At 41.1% G+C, this 21,050-nt stretch overlaps 1 protein-coding gene across 1 annotated transcript in view; it reads left to right on the top strand.

The window, feature by feature from the left end:
• Window positions 1-21,050, top strand: part of LOC122801241 (FERM, ARHGEF and pleckstrin domain-containing protein 2-like) — a 611,801-nt gene that overhangs the window by 27,911 nt on the left and 562,840 nt on the right. Inside the window, exon 2 of the mRNA XM_044070792.1 lies at window positions 9,306-9,534. Within this exon, the coding sequence (XP_043926727.1) occupies window positions 9,340-9,534 (195 nt within the window). The 5' untranslated portion in view covers window positions 9,306-9,339. The remainder of the gene's footprint in view (window positions 1-9,305; window positions 9,535-21,050) is intronic.

Raw genomic sequence — 21,050 nt, 5'->3', positions numbered from 1 at the left:
TAAAAGGTTGGGGCACCAGGTACAAACCCCTTTTGGGTGCTGAGCAACCATTTAACATTTTGGAAGTACGTGATAGTTGTACAAATTCTTTTGTGTTGACTTTCAATAATTGTTTGAATAAAATTAAGGCTATAGCACTTGACTGGAACATTTTGAAAGTCAGTGATGAAATTATTAAAACATTAGGTGGGGAAACTAATTTTGTTTTCAAAATAGCCGAGAACTGTAAATGCCTACTTGAATATCCTTTGTGTTGAACAGTAATAACAAAGGTACTCGTAGATGTGAAAGCAGTGCCCCTTTATCCTGAAACAATCTATTAACCTTTTACATGTTTTCCACACAAGGTACACTTGACATCTGGTAACTGTGCCACCAAGTGGGTGGTTTATATAGCTATATGTAAACTGTGTTGCAGATTCTACATGGTTAAAACAGGAAGGCAGTTTTAGGAACAGAATATACAAACACATGCATGCAGTCTTGAAAAGTAACCAGAATGATGCCCTGTACAAACGTACTTTAGTTTGTGAAAATTCTAAATTCATGTTTTCACTTTTGGAAGTAGTCTCCCCTGACGTAAGGAGTGGCTTGTGGGAGACCAAGTTGGAGCATAGGGCAATTGAAGCCATGTGCAACACATGATCTGGGACTTGATGACTAGGTCTGTATAGCTCCAATATTTAAAAATTGAGGGTCCTTGCCATGTAAAGTCTCTCTAAACTACCTTTCTTATTGCTTTTCAAAAGTGTTTATAATTACAGCATTTTTATTATTCGTTGTATATTTTGTTTTGAAAAATGGCTTGATATTTTGTCATTGCAGCAGTCATTTTAAGCAATTAATTTTAATGACTTCAGTTTTATTATTGGATAAAGATTAACATGTGATTGTTTGAAAAAGATATTTAAACTGACTTAGATGTGATAGTATGGTTCTGATGAAGTCCCATACTGTTTTAGGAATGAAAGCGGTCAAAATTTATTTTGATATTTAATAAGTCTATATTAGAACACCAAACTTTCAAAATTTCGAGTGTTGTAATATTGAACCCTATTAATCGAAAATTTAAAGCCTCGAACATACAGAACAACGAATCTTTTCCTAGGGAAAAAAATTTGCTATTCCAAAACACATACAACACAAGCACACCAAACAAACAGCAATCCACACATGTACACCTAAACTCTTGCACCTAACCCTACACTAAACTATACATACACCACTAGCTAGCCACTTACCCTAACCCTAAGGTCAGTCACTATCGCACAGTCACCTCACCCACGTCCTAACTCACCTACCCCGCCCTAACCCTCATGTCCACATACTCACACACTTACCTGAACCCAACCCGTAACTTTCCACCACAGCACTGAAAATACCGAAGCAACAGAAACGGACAACCGAATTCTTTCCCTAGGAAAAAAATTGGTTTTCTGTTAGATATTTTCAGCATTCGTTGAAAATGGGTCGATATTAGAACATTCTAAATTTTGAAAGTTCGGTGTTGTAATATAGACCCATAGATTAGTACTAGGTTAACAACCCTTATGAGCCATTTTAAGCCTAGCCACTTACCTATATGAGAATCAAACCCTGCACCTTGTTTGTAAGGTAAACACCTCAACTGTTATGCGAACCTTCCACTGGGATTCAGTTGCTCCTGTTTTTGGAGACCTCTTCTGAAGAATCTGTGAACCGATAGTTCTTGTTTTCAGTATGGGAGCCTGAATGTTTTTCTATTCTGGAGTTAGTAGGGCAGGCTGACATACCTTTGAGATTGTATGTGGGGGAGGGTTGAAAAGGTTGGAGTGAGGGGGAAGATGTCCCAGGAGAAGGGGATTTGTAAATTTAGTAATTCTAGTAGGAGGTTGGGTCTCAAATGTACTGGGAGCCATTTAGCTTTGTCGAGAGTTAAGTAATGGTGTTCATTAATGGGGTAGTTAGCAATGAACCAGTTGATTTTATTGGAGATGGTTTGCAAATTTGTCATTTTACTTTTCTGCTCCAGTTCTTATGGGCAGTCATTTTCAAGAGTATTCCTTTGCCTATGGCAACTTTGGCTGGCTTGGACCCCGAAGAGAGATGTTTGCTCAGAACAGTAGTGTGGATCTCTTGTATGTGTTTTGAATATATACTTGAATGTTAAGAAATTGGTCTAGTTAAATGCCAAATTATTTGAAGGATGTGGTAGCTTCTATTTAATGTTGTTGTGTCTTTCGGCTTATCCCGGTTAGGGGTCGCCACAGCAAAACTCCGGCCCGCTAATGTTTGTTAGTGGATTTTTATGTGCCGAGTTACCATCCCTGACACACAACCTTCAACGAAGGCACGCTCACTCACGCATGTCTCCACACAGAGGTTGCTCTAGCTGAGAATCTAACGGGACAACGTCTTGCTGTGAGGCAACAATGCTACCGCAGCACCACTACCATTTTAATGTTAAGTAAGCTGTGTGCTTTGGCTATTTTATTTATTTGTTTTGTTCCAAATAGCATTGCTTTTTTTCTTTGAGGGATTGTGTCTGTTTCTGGCCCGATAACTATTGGTTGAGGGTTTGGAAGTCATCTGGGTGCTGAGTATTGTATAATAGTGTGGTATTTGTTTGACCTCTAGATGACCATGTCTGCATAAAGAAGTAGCCATTATCTGAGGTTGATCAGATGGTAGTTTGATAAATATGGAAAATAGCAGAGGTGTTAGTGGAACCCCTGGTGGGGAACGCTTCACGAGAGGATTCGTAGCCTCGTAATCTCCTATAATCCTGTCTACGTGGAGGTAATTTCAAGCCTAGCAGTTTCATCCCATATAATGCAATAGAAATGTTAGTAAATGCAGTCTTTGGTATTGGACTGCCCATGTCTAAGGAGGGTTGTTGGCACTATTCTTGGTAAGAATTTACAGTGCCCCATCTACTCGTCCAGATTCCTTTTGAATAGTGTCAAGGGTTCTGTTTCACATGACCAGGAAGCCTATACCAAAGATGCGGCAGTTGCTGGGAGATAAATCTGTCCCTCCAGCATGTTTTATTTTAGTTGCAGGCCATATTTAGGTCCATGGAACAGGTGGCCCTAGTCCCATTTGATTTTAAAGATGTGCGGCAAGTTCATTGGGGTTGGATCTGAGAGTGCTGTGTAAGCCAGACATAAATCTCCCCCAAGAAGGCTGTATGATGCAGAGTAAAGCAATAGGTACTTTAGTCGGTCTGTGTGTGGCATATGCTAGAGTCCCTTGATCATCTTTGTTAGAAATCTTCGAGGTCTCTCCAGTTGATGCAGGGTCTTGGCACAGTACATGCCCAATGGGGCATTGTACTCCATTATGGGCTGGATTAGTGCAGAGTATAGGGGTTCCTATTATATAATCTAAGACGCAGTCCTTCAAATGCGTCTTGATTGAACTTGAAAGCATGAAACAGCAAAATAGTGAGACTGCATATAAGCAATTTCTTTCCCTGGGAGAGAAATTGCTTGGCCGTTATTTTGCCATTTTTGTCACTGTAGTGTGATCTCGGAGTTGGTATATTTAAGTTGGGGGGGGGGTGTGGGGGTTGAAGCCCCTAACGTTATATAATGGTTTGAAGTGAAAAAACAATCGCTGTTCTGAGTGTTCGGGATTGTAAGCTTTCGCTTACATGGGGTAGATAAATCAGCGTTCACTTTTTTTTTATTTATTTATTTATTTTTTTTTTATATAGACCAGAGTATAGAAGGGTATAACTTTTGATTTTGAGGATGCCTTTACTAAAATCAAGTGTGCTATGTAGAAAGCCTACAGTTGGCACAGTGTTTTAAAAGTGGTACTGCCTACTTTCACCTTGAAGGATCTGTTGGTGAGGAAATCTACAAAGAAACGTTTTACATCATAACTTATTCCTGTTTCAGTTAATTTGCCAAATATTAAGATATGATCAATTAGATGAAAATATGTGAGTTTAGTAAAGACTGCTCCTGTAGTGTCACCTTTGTCCATATTGGATAGGATGTCATATGTGAGGGAGTGTTGAGCTGTTATGGTGCTGCTTCTAAATCAGAATCTGTGTTACTTCCTTGATAGAGCAAATCATTGCTTATTTACATCGATACCACCTTCTAAGTAAAATACTAGAGAAAAAAATGTACAAGTGGGAAGTATTGAGATAGAATGGTATTGCAAAGAAGTACTTGGCTTGGGTAATTTTGAGATGGGAGTGACTTCCATATTTGAGGCCTAATTTATTAGCTAGGCAGAGATTGTATGTGTGTGAGAGGGTGGGTGATGGAAGTCCTTACAAAGGTGAATGAAACAAGGGGCTAGGGTGTCTGAGCCTGGGGTTGTGTCTGTTTTTGGTACATTTGTGTTTCTATTTCTCTTGTTCCAGTCTCTCTTATGTGGAATATAAAATGGGAGAAGGCGTCTTTGGGAGTCATATGTTTGTGTTGACATTGTTAATGTCTGGCAGGTTGCTGAACTCCTTGATTGTCGGCACGTGAAAGTTTATTTGTGGTGGTCATAGAGGGTTTCATAGGAATGTTTCAACCATTCAGGAGGCTGATTTCTGTCAAGATTTGTTTGGCTCTGATTATTTAGTTGTAGTTTGTGTGTCTGCGGATGGATTGCCTGGCTAAGTTGTATAATGAGTTACATTTAGCATGGGAATCTGTGGACTGGTTGCATTTTCATTCTGTGCAGTACTTCATTTTATAATTTGAGGAATATTTGAGTTTAGATACCCGGACATGTTTTAAGATTGAAGTAGCCTTTGTATCAAAGGAAAGAGTCTGTTTTTCAAGTGCAGTAGGGTATTGCCAAGGTTGGTAGCTGCCTCATTGGGATCTTTTACAGTTATTATTGCAGGGTAGGTTTTAAGGTAGTTTTGTGATGAATGATGGTGGTGTAAACTACCCCAAAGGGGCATTTTGTGTGCTGCTTGCCTATTTACGGTACAGAAGTTAAAAGGTGCAAAAACAGAGTAGTGTTGTACGTCGAATGAAAGTAGATATTTCATTACTGTGTGCAATGTGCAAAACCTGTCATCGCTTTAAAGGACTACTGCATTTTTTTTTATTCCCTGCGGGATGTTTACCTTAGCAGTATGGACCAGGATGAGTGAGCTGATCAGTTAAATGTACTGGTCTTGGATTCCTTTTGAGTGTTATCCATTTTATTATGATAAATGGTATTAAGTACCACCAGTCTGTTAGTTTTATTCTAACTTGACCCCATTCATTTTCATTTTAACCTTTTGAACAGCTTTCTAGGTTGATGTATATTTCGTAATTGATTTGTTTATTGGCCAAAAGATTGAGAAGGAATTGTAAGTATTAACTGCTTACGGATTTCAGTTGGTCTCAAAACACAGGGTGAAGTGTTCTTGGATGTTTCATCATGTCATATTCCCACTGCTGTGGTAGCCTTAAGGCGTATTTGCTTGTAGATTTTATTTTTTTATTTAACATTTGTTGACCGGGAAAGTCTGACTAGGTTCCTCAGATCCTGTTTTCAGTGGAGGCCCGGGGAGAAATGCTCCAGACGCATGGCTTTAGAAATATGAAAAGATGAAGGAAATGTTTATTTTACTGCATGCATAATATTTTTAGCCTACCATTTTGGGGGCACCTGACATCTGGGGCAAGAAAAACTGAAGAAAATGGCGTCGGCTGCATCTTTTATACCCCTGGCGCACTGACGTCAGGGAAGAGGCTACAGCAGCCGACACCAGACCCAGACTTTGGAATTCTGGCCGACTGCGGGTAGCCTGCCAGCAGGATAACCCAAGAGTAATGACTGCAACAGTGAATACACTCTAACATCTACATTTATGGTAGATACACAACTGTACTGTTTCATTCATCCCAGGGGCAGTGGGGAAACCCACTATGAAGCAGATCATTTCCAAATGGATCTTTCATTGCATACATTTCTGCTATGCCTTCCATGGAAAGTCCTCCCAAATCCATCAAATCTCATTTCACAAGAGGAGCCTCCACCTCCACAGCCTTTCTGAGGGGGGGTTCCTACCAAGGAAATTCTGGAGGCTGCTATATGGACGTCTGTTTACACTTTCACCAAGCACTACCAGCTGGGTACATTCTCCAAAACTAAGGCAGGATTTGCATCTGCAGTTTTGCAGGGCATGCTATAGCATCCTCGTAACCTGTACAGCATGACTCCACCCTCTTCCTCAGCTTTGGGAATATTCCCTCAAGTGATGACTGCAACAGTGAAACATGAACATAGTACATTGTGTACATTTACCATAAAAGTAGATGTTCAAGTGTACTCACTGTTGCAGTCCAGTTTCCCTCCCACCTACCCCCCTGCCTTGTCTTATCTCTATATCTTATCAGGGCCCGCTTCCTGTCTGGGGCACGAAAAACTGATGTAATGGCATTGGCTGTCGCTCTCTCTAGCCCTGATGGCCTGACGTCCGTCACAGTCCCAGAACAGATGACGCAGTAGGGAATCCTTTACTTTGGTATTCAGGCTGGCCAAGGGCTACCCTGTAGGGATAACCCACAAGTGATGACTGCAACAGTGAACACACTCTAACATCTACATTTATGGTAAGTGTACACAACTGTACTTTTCCCTGACAGTAAAGTTTCTATAGAAAGCAGCCCATTGCAGAGCTTTAGTGATCCTCATTGCCCATTTTGACCTCATCGGTTGTGGTTTTCCCTTCCTTTGGCTGCCTCTTAAACACCCCCCATTGGGTGTTCGATCCCATCTCTCATCCAGCTGGTCTGGTTCCCCCCAATCTTCAATCCCTCAAGTTGACCACGTGGTTCCTCCAGTTCCTTTTATGGCCAGGGATATCAGGCTTTCTGCATGCAGTTTATGTATTGTCCTGGTCTTGGAAAGAATCCACCAGAAAAGTGTATACCAGTAAATAGAAGATATTTGTTTTGTGAGTGGAGGCTCAGGGACTTGAACACCCCCCCCCCCTGGGGTCGGTCTTGGATTTTCCAGTTATGGTGGTCATCTCAAGCTCCAGCTTTTCTACTACCAAAGTACAGTTAGCTGCCATTTTTAGCTTTCATATTGGTTGCGATATGCCCGTGGTTTCACTTAGATTTCCAAGACTTTTCTCAAAAGTACTTTTCTTCCTCCTCCAGTTATGGGATCCATTCCCTCCCTGGGATTTGCCTTTTGTTATCCAAGTTCTAGCTGGTCTTCCTCTTGAAGCTTCAGCCTCCTGGGATTCTGCCAAAATGGTTTCAGAATTGCAAGCACTTGATTCTTCTCCCTCTTAGTGTTCCATATGGATAGTGTTTCTCTTCATACAATCCCTTCCTTTTTACCTAAGGTAGCTTCTGAGAATAACCCTAACAGTTCCATTCATCTTCCTCTGTTTTTTTTTCCCCCGTTTTTGTAACAGACTAATATCTTTTGCATTGGTTGGATGTGCATAGGCAACTAAGATTTTATCTTGACCATACCATGTATTTCAGAAAATCTGGCCATTTGCTTTTCTTTTAAAAATCCAGGCTGGGCTGGCCCATGTCCAAAGTTATTTTATCCAAGTGGCTGTCACTTTGTATTTTGTTTGCATGTTCTTTGAAAGGCAGGGCTCTGCTAAGCAAGCCTAAAGTCTGTTCTGCTAGGGCTGTAGCTACTTCTGCAGCATTTCTTTCTAGAGTATCTATGGATGCTGTTTGCGCTGCTGCTACTTGACCAATCCTTCACACATTTGTGTTGCCTTAGAAGCTGGACATTTAATTCGGGTACAGGGCTTCATTTGATTTTACTGTGTTGCAGAATATTCTTTAGTTTCTCCCAAGGAATCATCCTGGCTGGGGACTGCGTCCCACAGGTTGAATCCAAATAGAGCAGACCTCTGATAACAAAAGTTATGTACATAACCATAACAATATATTCATGTTAGGATCTGTCTGGTTAAACCTCCCCACCTTCCTGCCCCAATTTTATTACTGATTTGTGGAGTCTTCCCCTCTGACTGGACAGGCTTGGAATACTTTGTCCTTGTGTCTAGGCTATCTTAATCAAAAAACGACCAAATGTAGCATGGACGGGACTGACAGTTTTGTATTGGAAACATGACCACATGCTTGGGGAAATTTCAATCAGTGGAGGTGTGGATGGGGTATGTATTAAGCCCTGGAAGTAACCTGGGTGTTTTACTTAAAAAAAAAAAAAAAAAAAAATCCTATGGTAGTGATTTCTTTCAATAATCTTGGGCATCTGCTGTTGTGGTAAATGCCTTGCACAATTCTGTCTGTTCTCGCTGTTCCACGTTTTTTTCCTGGTGTGGATTAGAAGTATACATGGTATGTACAAATAGGCAGTGTAAACAAGTAGGTACTGACTTTATGAAAACTTGCTTGAACCAAAAGTGCAGCAGCTTTTCATTTTTTTCTGCATTTCCGTTTTGCTTTCCAACTATTGATCCAGCCTCTGGGATGTAAACACATATTTTTTCCCCCTGTACTAGTTAATCTTAGTACAAGTGTCGTCTGGAGGGGCCATTGTCAAGACATCAGTGAGGATTGATTTGTGCCGCCTCCTATACTCCACTCATCCACTTGCTTGTTTTGAAGGAAGGCTGTCTTAATCACATTGTCCAATTTAAAATCTGACACCCCTCCCGCCTGATTGGGGCTTTGTAATCCATATATTTTTGCCTCTGGCTATAGAATTACATGACTAATACCCCTCTTACAGTCGTTGGCTTTCATCTTATCTGTTGCAGGCTACAGAAGTGTTTACTTTTATTGTTGCATGCAGGCTACAGAAGTGTTTACTTTTATTGTTGCATGCCTTCTGTCACTTGGGTGTATCTGGTCCAAACCACTTCTGGTTACAGCAGTTGCTGTTTTGCAGGTTCATATTTGCACAAGAGCAGTCGGCCACTAGGAAACTACAGTTCCTGTCCCCAACATGGGCAGTTCTCTCTCTCTCCTTTGCCTAGCTGCTCTGGCAACTGAGCTGCTACTAATTGCTCATCTGGATCAGTTTTGGGACTTTATCCCTCTGTAGTACAGAGATGGGTTAGTAACTTTAATTTTTGCTTTATGATGAGGGGAATAGAAGGTTCATATTTCTATGGTTAGTCTTTAACCATACTTTAATGAAAGCTGTGGCATCCACAGGCATATCACGTATTTTTAACTGTTTGCAGTGGGTCTTTTTCTTCTGCTTTACTGACTTCACCAGAACAATCTTAAAAGAAAAAATTTGCTTTTACATTTAGTATTTATTCCTTAGCAGAGAGTAAGCTGTTTTATAAACAAAAGTGTTCTCAGTTTTTGAAAAAAAAAAAGTTTTCAACAGGTGAATTGATTCTTTTAATTTACACATTTTAGGCAGTCAGTTTGAGCCATTGCCTGCTGGCGAGCAATGGGAGAACTGGAAGGAACATATCGTATTCTGCAGTCCCCTGGTTCCCGCCTTGGTGCCCAGAAGAACACCGGAGTCAGTACACTGGAGCCCGAACAAAAATCGTCTGCCATGACGACATCTAAACAAAAGAATAAGGGCTTGCAGCTTAAGGTGCTGATGTTGGATGATACAGAAGAGCTGTTTGATGTTGAGGTAAGATTTTACTTTTATTTCAGAAGTATTGATGCTTAAGGGAGAAAGTGAGCAGCTTCACAGGATAGTAATATTTCTTTAATGAAACATTCTACCAATGTTTGTGTGGTCAGTCTTTTTGCTACTTTTCCTATTCAAACTACTACTGTAGTTTAAAAAAAAATTCTATAAAAGGACTTTGAATGTATCTTTAAGACTTTGTTCTTTTTGTGCAACTGTCTGCCACATTCTAAAAGGGGTTTCATATGGCCCTTGATATTCTAGCAGAAAGATAGCAAATATGTTTTACTTCTGCTAATGAGTTGCTAATGAGTGTTTTCCCACTGAGTATTTATAGGTAATAGGCAGCGACATTCCCATACCTGGTTATTGCACAAGATATTTGGATGTTTACTTTTCCCAAGAATGAAAAAACACCAAATGCTGGACAAATCTTGTATTTTACATCATCTGGCTGGTCAGATATTTGGTGCATAGGGAGGAAGACCCGATTGTGAACTGGGATTAGCTAGAGTGACATTGACAGTAAAAGAACCATCGTGAAGGGTGGAAGTGAGCAACTGACACAGGCTCCTCCCTTGCCCATAATGGGAGGGAATGTATGACTTGCTGTTTTGACAACCTGCCTGCATGCAGTATAGCATAGTGGACTTGTGAACAGTACTGGGCCATAAACTGGCTCATGCATGCAAAGATTTAGCAGTACATGCTGTAGCAGGAGTCTGATGTATAATAGTGTGTGTTTGAGAGGCCAGTTTTGCAGCTGAGCTGTGAAGATTAAGGGGATTAAGGTAAATTACAGATTCCATTGATACCTGGATGACATAACACTTCACCCCAGCGCACATGCTCAGAAGGAACAAATTGGTGCAGTGACAGTTTCCTTCTGGTTGCCTGGAAGATTCCCCCTTACCTGTAATTTGCTTTGGCTATTTTAAAAAAAATGCCTGAGGCAAAAGTATTTTGTTTTAACGTGGCCATAAGATACAGCTCCAGGATCTGGCTGAACTGTGTGCCATGTCTTGTGGTCCATTATTATTCAGATTGAAGCCTTTATAAGAATTTCAGTGGCAGGACCTTTTTGGATTGCCACAACCAATGTGTACTCAAAGGTTTGTTGGACAGTTCTCTAAAGGAGAAAGAATAGGAAAAAGGCAAAAGTAAGAATAGTTATGAGACTTGAGAAGAAAAGATGTAGAGGCAATTAGTTGGACTATAACCTATTCTCAAAATTCTCTTGGCAAGATACCAAGGTAAGTAATTTCTTCTCCCTGACAAAGTCTTATCAGCATGCTTGCTTCTCCTCCCCTGACAGACGAGGTTCTTCAGGCCCAACTGACTCCGCTCTGAGGAAAACAGAAAGGCTGTCCTTGGATCATGAGTTGTTAGGGCTCGTATGTTGACTTCTGCCTTCACCTTCTGTTTCTCTAGTTGTCTTTGCCATGCCCCCCAACCCAGCTTGACTGGTGCAAGATGACAACCTTTGGTATTCTCTTGGCCCCCTCTGTGTCTAGGAGTTGCAAGAAGCAACCAAAATTCCCATTATTTTGGTTCCTACTTTGAGCCCAATTCTGGCACCTGGAGTATTGGAACTGTTAGAACTGGCTCTGGGGAGGAATATGTTCATGAATCTTTCACGATACTGGACAGGTTTGGAATCTCTCAGGGGTGGATTTTTTGCCATACACTGCAATTAATGGGTCAAAACATGTTGGTCTTGGAACTTCCAAGATGGTAATATGAGCCTCAGGTTGATTACAGCTTTTCAGTGTGAAAACTGAGAAACTGTCAAAGCCAGTAAAACACATCAGTTTGGGTAAAATTCACTTACTGGCCAGCACAGAAAACCATTTAGAGAAAATTAAAAAAAAAAAAAAAAAAAGCAAAAAAAAAAAAAAAACTAGCTGGGAATAACCTTATAGCTGTTTAGCAAAAAAGTTACATTTGATATTTGATGCAGGAAATGGCTTCCAGAAATTTAGGATAAATCAAATGTCCTCAGTCATGAAGTAAGCAAGACGCTTTTGAAATTGTCAAATGACAGACTGTATGAATAATAGAAGCTTTTAGTAGATATTTTGAGTTGCTAAAACTGCAGAAATCAGCTAAAAATCAGTGAATGGCTGGCTGTAAATGAGAATTGAACAGTTTCATAAAACAGAGTTGGAAGAGCAGGGAGAAAAAATGGATATTCTACTTGATCCAAGAAACTGGAAGGAACAGACAGCGTTAATTTTATACAAGTACCAATGACCAATTGAGTGGTATTCACAGCAGGATTTATTGAGCACACCGTGTGCATGCTCCTGGCAATATAAAAGCAGCCAAGATGTGCTGGTGAAAATGCAGCCATACCAGCAGGATGAACTGTCAAAAATGTGGCAGAAGGAAAAAAGAATATTAAAATTTTTAGGGAGACCACTGTGCATGTGAAAATTTTTATTTTATGTTCTTCAGCAGAGAAGCAAGTTTATTTCCATATATTCAGGAGGTGTAGTGAGGTGTATGAGATTCACATTGCTGTATCCATCTTCAGGCTGTTTTTCCTTGGAGAATGAGATGCGTTTGGATGCAGAACAGGCTAAGAAGGAAATAATTAATCCAACAAAGAGTGGGCCAGCAAGCTGAAAGTGATTTGTCTGACAGCAAGAAGACCCATATAGAAACTTTGCCAGTGAAACATTTTCCATTGTTCAAAAGAAAAAAAAATGGTTCAGTGATTGACAAGTCTAGGAACTGACTAAAAGAATCAGAAGTACCTTGAACTTGGAAGTAGAAATTTGGTGGTGTGAACTTTATCAATAAGTTGATGAGCAGCCTTGTAAAATTAGTGAATAAATTGTAGAACTGTAAAGCATAAATTCCATTAGATGCAGTCTAGAAACGTGAACGGAGTGTTTACAAAAAGTTGCTGAGAAATCCTGGAAGGTTGACTGTTAAAACTGGTGGGAGAAGTCTAAAGTATAAAACTGTTTGTCAATATTTAGGCTACTGAAAAGACTAGATAACCTTTTTTAATATTTGTAAAGCAGTTCTGCAGTTTGTAGTCAGAGGTGTTTTTAAATGTAAGCTGAAAAGAGTTTTATCATTGATTTTTTAATGCTAGTGATACTAAAGTAAGAAAATAGTTTTTCTTAATTGCAACATATCAAGGCTTTAAACTGTATCAAGGTAAGAAAGGTTAGAAAGAAGGGAAGTTGTCAGTTAATATATTGTGGTTTTTGGCTACTGGAGATGGGTTATGCCAGTATATTGATCATGTATGTAAACAGACTAAATCCCCTTGTTTTTATTAAGGTGGCTGTTAAGTTAGCCTGTATGTAGGATTTTAAGCAAATATGTTTGAAAATGTGAAAATTGGAAGTTCTCTATTGCATTTGCAAAGTTACTGGCTGTTAATATTTTCATAACTGCGTGCTTGTCTATAGAGACAAGGAACAAACAGGTTGTTTCATAGCCTAGTACTATCTGCCCTAGGGCATTTATAAGCCTAGCCAAAGTGTATGTGGCTATCGCCACCCCATGTAATGATACAAAAGTGTACAATTTAAATTAAATTTAGTTTACTGTGCCTCTATCTAGCAATGACACAGAGATGACCCCCCGGGGTAAACCTACGATCACCCATCCATTCGTCCAGATTTTTATTGAAGAGAGTCAGTGAGGGGCTCTGCCTAATATGGACAGGTATCCTGTTCCAGAGTGCGGGAAGCCTCTGGGTTATGAAACTGTCCCTCCCGCATGTCCTATTCATATTTGTGCTGAGGTTTAGATCTTCAGCTCCTCGTGGCTCTGATGGATTTGGATTTTTTGAGGTGGAGCATGTCCATTAATTCTGAATTGGACATGGCCTTGTACGTAAGGCACCGATCACCTCTGAGCAGACGGTATGCTACTGAATAGAGCTGGAGCTTTTTCAGTCTGGCAGCATATGACATATGCTGGAGACCCTTGATCCTCTTGGTAAGGTACTTTTGGGGTCTCTCCAGCTGCTGCAGGTGCCGGGTGAGGTACATACCAAATGGGGCATTGTACTCAATCATAGGCCTGATAAGGGAGGAATATAAGGGTACAATGACATCCTTTGATCTGGATGTGAATCCCTTCATGATAAGGTGGCCAAGGTAGAAGGTCTTTCTAACCACTTTGGCGACGTGGGTGTCAAATGAGAGGTCACTGTGAACTTGGGTCCCCAGGTCTCTGATTACCTTTTCTGTACTTAACGGATTACCACCTATGTGGTAATTTGTGGGTACTTTGTTTTTTCCAAAGGGGATGACTATACATTTTTTGGCATTTAGTTTAAGGCCATGACTCTGGCACCAGTCTGTGTGAGGCCCTTCTGGAGGATGCATGTGTCAGCTGGTGTATCGACTATGGCGCCTAGTTTGCAGTAGTCTGCGAACTTTGTCAGCCACAACCCCCCTATGTTTGCCTGCACATCTGAGAAATAAATGCCGAACAAGAGGGGTCCCAAGACAGAGCCCTGTGGGACTCGACTTGTGACTGGCTTAGAGTCTGACATAGCTCCAGCTATTCTGACTTTGTGGGTTCTGTCCTTTAGCCAGTTTGCAACCCATCTTGTGACAAACTGGTTTACATTTAAGCTGTTGAGCTTGTTTATGATGCCTGAGTGGGGTATTGTGTCGAAGGCGTTTTCCAGATCCATGTAGGCTGTATGAACTGCTTTGCCTTCATCGATGGCTCTAGTGACTGTTTCATAAAAGTCCACCAGGTTTAAAGGACCGGATCTGCCTTTTACAAAGCCGAACTGGGTAAGGTCAGTTGTTTGTAGGTCTCCGATGTGTTTGAGTTCCATAGTGATCCTTTCCATAGCTTTGCAGACCAGGCTGGTCAAGCTTATGGGGCAGTAGTTTCCAGGGTCTGTAGAGGTGCCACCTTTGTGGAGTGGGACCACTGTAGCTGTACGCCAGTGTTCAGGGACATATCCTGTAGCAAGGCTAAGATTAAACCGCGTTCTTATGTGCGGGTTTAGCTCCTCTAGGAGTTCACGTAGCATGCAACCCGGGACACCGTCGGGTCCCATGGATGCTGTATTTTTAGCTTTGCTGAGGGCAGCTCTCACCTGGACATCCTGAGATTTCAGGGAGGTTGCATTCAGCTGAGATATTTATTTCGTCTTTTGGTGGAGAGGGAGGGGAGATATTTGCACTGAACCTGTCTGCCAGTATGTTGGCAATATCTGTGGGTTCAGTGTATTTTTTGCCATTATGAACTAACTCTGCGCATATCTGAGGGTTTCCGCCCAGGTTTTTAACATAACTGAAGAAGGCCTTGTGATTATCTTTAGTGTCCTTAGCGATTTTTCTCTCGAAGTTGGCCTTTGATTTTATTAGTGAACGTAGTTTTTTGCTAGTGCTGATCAAGGATGCCTTCCCTTTATGGGATTTTGCTCTGTCTTGCAGTAGCTTCCTTCTCTTGTTATAAAGTTTGTTTATGACTGGGGTCCACCAGATAGGATGCCTGCCTTTGGTGGAAAGGGTCTTGGTTTTATTTGGGATTGCATGATCCATGCATTCTTGGAGATGCCCGTAAAAAGCATTTGTGAAGGATTCAGCAGTGTGGGATGTGGTTTCCACTGGCCCAGGGGGCTTGAAGGATACCATTTCAGTCCTAAGGAGTGTAAAGTCGGCTTTTGAGAAGTTTCTCACTGTGGTCTCTTGTGCTGGGGGTGGAGGTGAGATGTGAATATCTAGGGTTATTAGTTTATGGTCTGATCTCACTAGTGAGGGGTATACTTCCGGTGTTGAGCATTTTGTCCCCATGTTTGTGATGATCAGGTCAAGTATATTTCCCCTTGTGGGGGAGGTGACTAGTTCCATCGCATTTGAGTTGATGAATTCCAGGAACCTTTGGGCTAGGGTGTTGGGGCTTGAGTAATGCCCCCAGTCTATGTTTGGGTAGTTGAAGTCTCCCAATATGATGGTATTTGGTGAGACATTCATATCCTCCAGTGTCTTTAGGAAGGCTGAATGGAGTTCCTGAGATTGAGGGGGTGGTCTATAGCATGCTACAAGTTGTATAGCAGTTTTGCCTACGGTTAGTTGTACATGGATGGTCTCTGCTTTGTGCGTTGCCACTAACCTGGAGGTGTGGGTGTGTCTAATGAATATGGGCACTCCCCCTCCTTTTGTGGTTCGGCCCAGGTTTTGGGGCCGAAATGCATGATGAGGTATAACCTGGCAGGGCTGGGGTGCTCTCAGGAGCCTTGAACCAGGTTTCAGTTACTGCACAGACATCGATGCTCTCCATACTGAGGAGTGCTTCGAGAGCCTGCATCTTGAGATTTAGACTTCTGGCGTTGAGCAGCCTTACCATTAGTTCTTTTCCTTTGTTGTTTTCTAAGGTGGTGGGTTTGTCTTGAGCCTTGCCTAAAAAAGGCACTATGGGGGTGGCAAGAGCCTTAGCCAATATCCAGAAGACCAGTGGTGACAGGTGCAAGCCGTCCCTTGCGAAGCAGCGTGGCTTGTCCAGCATGTCATCCCAAGCAGACAGACATTGGATCCCCCTGGAATGACACCAGTAATTGAGCCAATTATTAAAGCTGATCATCTTGCCTTTGTATTGTGGCATCATTCTTGGTGAGGGCAAGATGCTGCTCAGGGTCATACCGGCCTGGCTTACATAATCAGAGAGCTCCTCTGTCTCTCTCCATGTAGTCCAAGGAGGTACATCTCAGGTCATTCACGCCGGCATGGACAATGACGGAGTCATATTTGTACTTGCTTGGGAGTGACCTGAGTGCTTGTGTTATGTGGCGGATCCTAGCTCCCAACAGGCAGCTCATCGTTACCCTCTCTTTGTTCAACCTGGTAAGTGGGACGTCAGTGTGTCTGACTATAGAGTCGCCTATTACTAGTGTATCGGGCATGATGTTTCGCCTTAAGGGCTGTGATTGTTTGGCACACTGACTTTGTGTACTATGTGTTGCATATGCAGAGTTTTGAGGTGGTGTTTTCTTGGATGTCTGCTTTGGGCGCCTCTGTTTCGGTAAGTTTTTTATTAGAGCCTCAGAGTATGTCTTTGTGTTATGTGTTTGGTTTGCAGTTGTGGTTGGTTTATGTGAGACTGGGTTTGTTGTGTGTGTGGTTACCTTCTCCTCCTGTCTGGTCTTGCTAGTCCTGTGTTGAGAGAGTTCAGCCTCCAGTTTGGCTGTATAGTTGCATTCTCACATGTGTTTGTTGGGAGGAGGAGAGGGTTGTCTGTGTACATGAGACAATTGTAACATTGTCTCAGGATTCACAGATTAACCAGCTGAACTGGAGAGGACGTCAGTAATATACCACTCAACATGCCAGAATAGTATAAGGGGGTGATGTGTAACTGGGTCAGAGAGAGGACTTTGAAGGGAAGTGGGTATTAGCACGGGTTGTAGGTGGATGTAGTGCTTATGTTAGTTTAAGGGTGCTTCACTTAAAAGAAAGGTTTTATAGGAGCAAGTGCTAGGCTTATGATAAAGCGAATAGACTGGTTTTGTTGAAAGTAGAGCTTTCTTAAGGGAAAAATTGAAGTGCAGACTTGGCGGAGCCAGGAATAGTTTAAGCCTGTTAGACAGGCTGCTCAAGGCTCCCCACTCCCACTACTGAGCAAAGAAACTTCCTTCTACTCAATGGACAACACAGGAACTACACCACAGTCCAGAATACAGCAAAGCCTGTATACTGGTCTAAACTAGTCGAGAAAGTTGGGAAAACAAGGATATTTTTTTTTTTTTTTTTTTTTTTTTTTAGGTTAAAAAGTACACAAATGCAGGAAAACCTGTAATAAATCACTTACATAGGCTAGCTCACCTTTAGTGGGTAGCCTCAACAGTTAAATTTAACAAACAAACTTTCAACCAAATGTAACTAAGTGCAGATAATGTACAGTACAAAAAACAGGTAGTAAAGCAGTTTAAACTTGTTCAAAGTAAGAAAAAGAAGGGGTCTTGGGTAAAAACAGCAAAAAAATACTTGGATCAGGAAAGTAGTCGCTTTTCTCAGTTCTCTGCTGCTAGCACCACTCTGCAGGACCACGAGGAGCTGTTTCTGTCTTTCAGCTTTTCCCGGTTAGGGGTCGCCACAGCGGAACTCCAGTCCGCTAATGATTGGTAGTTGATTTTTACGTGCCGAGCCACCAGCCCTGACGCACAACCTTCAATGAAGGAACGCCCATTCACGCATTTCTCCATGCAGAAGACGCTCTAGCTGAGAATCGAACCGGACAGCATCTTACTGTGAGGTGACAACGCTACCGCAGTAACACCACCGCGGGTTACAAGGAACAAACGGGCATCAGCAGTTAATCATGAGAGACCTGATTATGCTATTCTGAGTGACATCTACAAAAGTTTTTGCATTTGCTAAGTTAGTAGCTGTTTTTCCCACATGAGCAAGTGCTTTAATTTGGGAACAGGGTGTCTGTGTGAAAAGTCATAAAAGTTAGAGTAGTGTGTTCTGAGTGAAATATCCAAGATACTGTTTGTTTTAAAGGGTAACTGGCAACTAGAGTGAAGTCATGTAAGGAAAAACGTACTAAAAGCATTGAAACTGAGATTTGTAAAGATAAGGACATAGCAATTTGTGAAGTGGGTGCACTCGCCTTAACATGTGCTTTAACTGTGGTTAGTCCTGACTTTAGAATATGTAATCCCTGTGGGTGCAGCTGTTGATGTTTGAGAAACTACTACTTGGAGAGGATGAGCTTCCTTTTTGGAAAGTATGTGTGTGTTTGCTGTGAGTTAACCTAGCGCTAGTTTTTTAGAAAATGTATTAGTTTGTTTCCAGAGTTTTATTGAATTGAAGTTTGTGAAAATATTATGTGGGTTTAAATAGAGAAGAGAAGCAACTGTATATAAAATCAGACTGTCAAATGTGCGTCTATGTAAACTGCAAGTTAGAAGCTCATTCAAAATAACTGTATTTGTATATTCTATGTGAATAATAGATTTTTATCAAAGGCTGCTATGTGAATGTTAACATGGAATGTAAATGTCCACGCAAGTAATAGACAAGAAAGGAGCATTGAATTGTATTACGAAAATATGTGGTTTGAAATGGTAGTGTTACAGGAGAGACTTGAATAGAAATGAGCATGTAGATTTCACAAAAAAAAAAAAAAAAACCGGGACAGACGTTCAACAGAGTATTGGGGGCAAGGGCAAATGGAAGTAATAAAGACTCTAGTAGTTGTAGAAGAGGAAAAGACGGTGGCAGATTTGTGGTTGTAAGCAATTATTGGCATGGGAGAAGGAGTATTGTGCTGGCTTGTGTGTTTATACTCCATTACAACTGTTGAGGAGCTTAGCATTTTGGTAGAAATAAGCTTTCCACAGAAAATATTTGTAGGTGGGGACTGGAACCTAGTTTGCAATGTGTGTGTATTTGGGACTTAGAAGGGAAAATATAACCAGAGTGTGTAGATGCCTAAAGAAATAAGTATAAATGTTTAGTATGGAAGATGTAAATTTAGTGACAGTAATTTAGACAACATGCTAATTGCTCGCCAAGATATAGGTTGGCGGGATAGGACATAAATTGTATTTCCCAGAAATGTGCATCTAATTGAAATCTTGGTAAACCATCCAACAGCTATGTCAGATCATGCATCAGTAGAAACTAAGATGAAGATGTGGGATTAATGAAGTAAAAAATTACACTGGTGCTTTCCTACTTGTTGAGAGAAATTTTAGGAACTGGGAGGGGATGTGATTTGAGAGAGATTAGGGAATATAAAAGTGTAGAAGTGATGGCTGCTAGTGAGTAGAATAAAATGAAAATAGAGTTTAAAGACATGGCAGAAATAGAACATACAGAAAAGAAGTAATAGGAATTAGAGGAATTGACAAAGGATGAAGTAATGCAGGAGGAGGGCCTTGCAGAATAAGAAAAGGTGCAAATGCAGAGTGCTAAAAGGAAAATAGGCAAGCATTTGGATAATATGCCAGTGTGTAGAAAAGTTGCTGTTGAACAGTTATTTTTGATAATAAATATTTTATATAATGTCTTGGCAACAGAGTTCGAACACTGTCAGCACAATGGTTTAGACAGCTGAAAGTAGATAATTGTAGCCAAACTCGGGGAGCCTATGAGAATTAAAACAAGCAGTGATCCTGTAGTAAAATTGTAAAAAAAAACTGACATGAGGAAACCAAGAAAAGACACAAGTAGACATACTTGTGGAAGATTTGCATCAATGTTTTATTAAAATCAAGCTCAACAATTAATAGCGAAGATAGAGAAATGGTGATGTGTAGTCAACCAGCAGGGACATCTCCAGGAACAGTGTGCACGCACACGTGTGTGTGGTTGAGCAGCATCTCTCAAAACGCATTTGTCACCACAGTACAGTCCCCTTGCATTGTGTACTTTTATCACTACCAGTGGTTTGCCCATTTTTCATTTATATCCTTGTCTATAGTGAATCTTCAGGCATGGCACAACTGCAAATGCATAATGCATTGGAGTAACCCCCAGATCTCGTTTGCCGAATGACTAGTTCAGATGCTGTCTTCTTGGTCTTGGCCAAGTGTTTTTCAATTACATTATTGATGGTGGTTTTTGACAAATTCCAACTAGAGTTAATTGTACATCTTAGTTTAGGCAGTTTATTCTTCCTTATAGGTTTTTGGTGTAATTTGTTTATGCGCGTGCTTATTGGAAGTCGTCTTGCTAGGCTTGTCCTATCCCTGTCAGTCTTGTGCTTTTTTGTGCATTTCCTTTTAGTTCATTTAAGTTTGAGAGCTAAAAGTAACCCATTTTAATTAGAGGGTTTGTGTTGTGTGTTTCCATCAGCTCTGCTAGGTCTGTGTAAATTAGAGGGTCTAGTGCCCGTTTTAACTTGGAGGGGTAGGGCTGTGTGTTCCCTGTACTGTTTTTTTGCTGTGTTTATATTTAGATTATTTTTGGTGCAATCTTTTTATTACAGTTCTTATTCCTTGCTGTTCAGGTCTAGAGAGTCCAGAGATAAAGAACCCAAGGTCTCCGGGCTCAAGAAATGCCAACAATGCTTCTAAAAAATGTCTAACTGATGGGCACAGTGTGTGCTTGTAATGTTTAGGTGCTATTCACTTGCAGGAATCTTGCAGTTTGTCACTCCTTCAGCTCTCGAGTATCACACAAGAGGAAAAACTGATTTTAAGAAGTTTAGTAAAGCCGGCGATATTGAAGTGTATTAACCCACCCGATGTGCAGTAGTAAGCCACGCCCAAACCCTGTCTGTAACAGCGATGTCAGTACACCCCCCACCTTTTGATTGAAAGCTGCTGTTCGTTTTCCCTTGGTAGGAATAGGAATAAAGCAAGCTAAGTTTGGATTTACTGAACGATGGACCCACTGCAGGTTTAATGGCAAATAATAAAATCGCTGTGTTTACTTTTTCATGCGGTCAAAAAGTAAGATTCAGCCTATACCGAGAAAAGGTTGGAAGGGTGTCGGTGCAGCTATTTTCTGTTGTGCATTAAAAGCAAATGCTGTGAAAAATGTTCAGTATTTTGCATGATTAACCTGGATATCCTA

Source organism: Protopterus annectens, chromosome 4.part1 (assembly GCF_019279795.1).
Source record: "Protopterus annectens isolate FY-2018-M chromosome 4.part1, PAN1.0, whole genome shotgun sequence".
Classification (NCBI taxonomy): domain Eukaryota; kingdom Metazoa; phylum Chordata; order Ceratodontiformes; family Protopteridae; genus Protopterus; species Protopterus annectens.
Note: the sequence above shows the minus strand (reverse complement) of the source record. Positions and strands in the feature narration are given on the sequence as shown.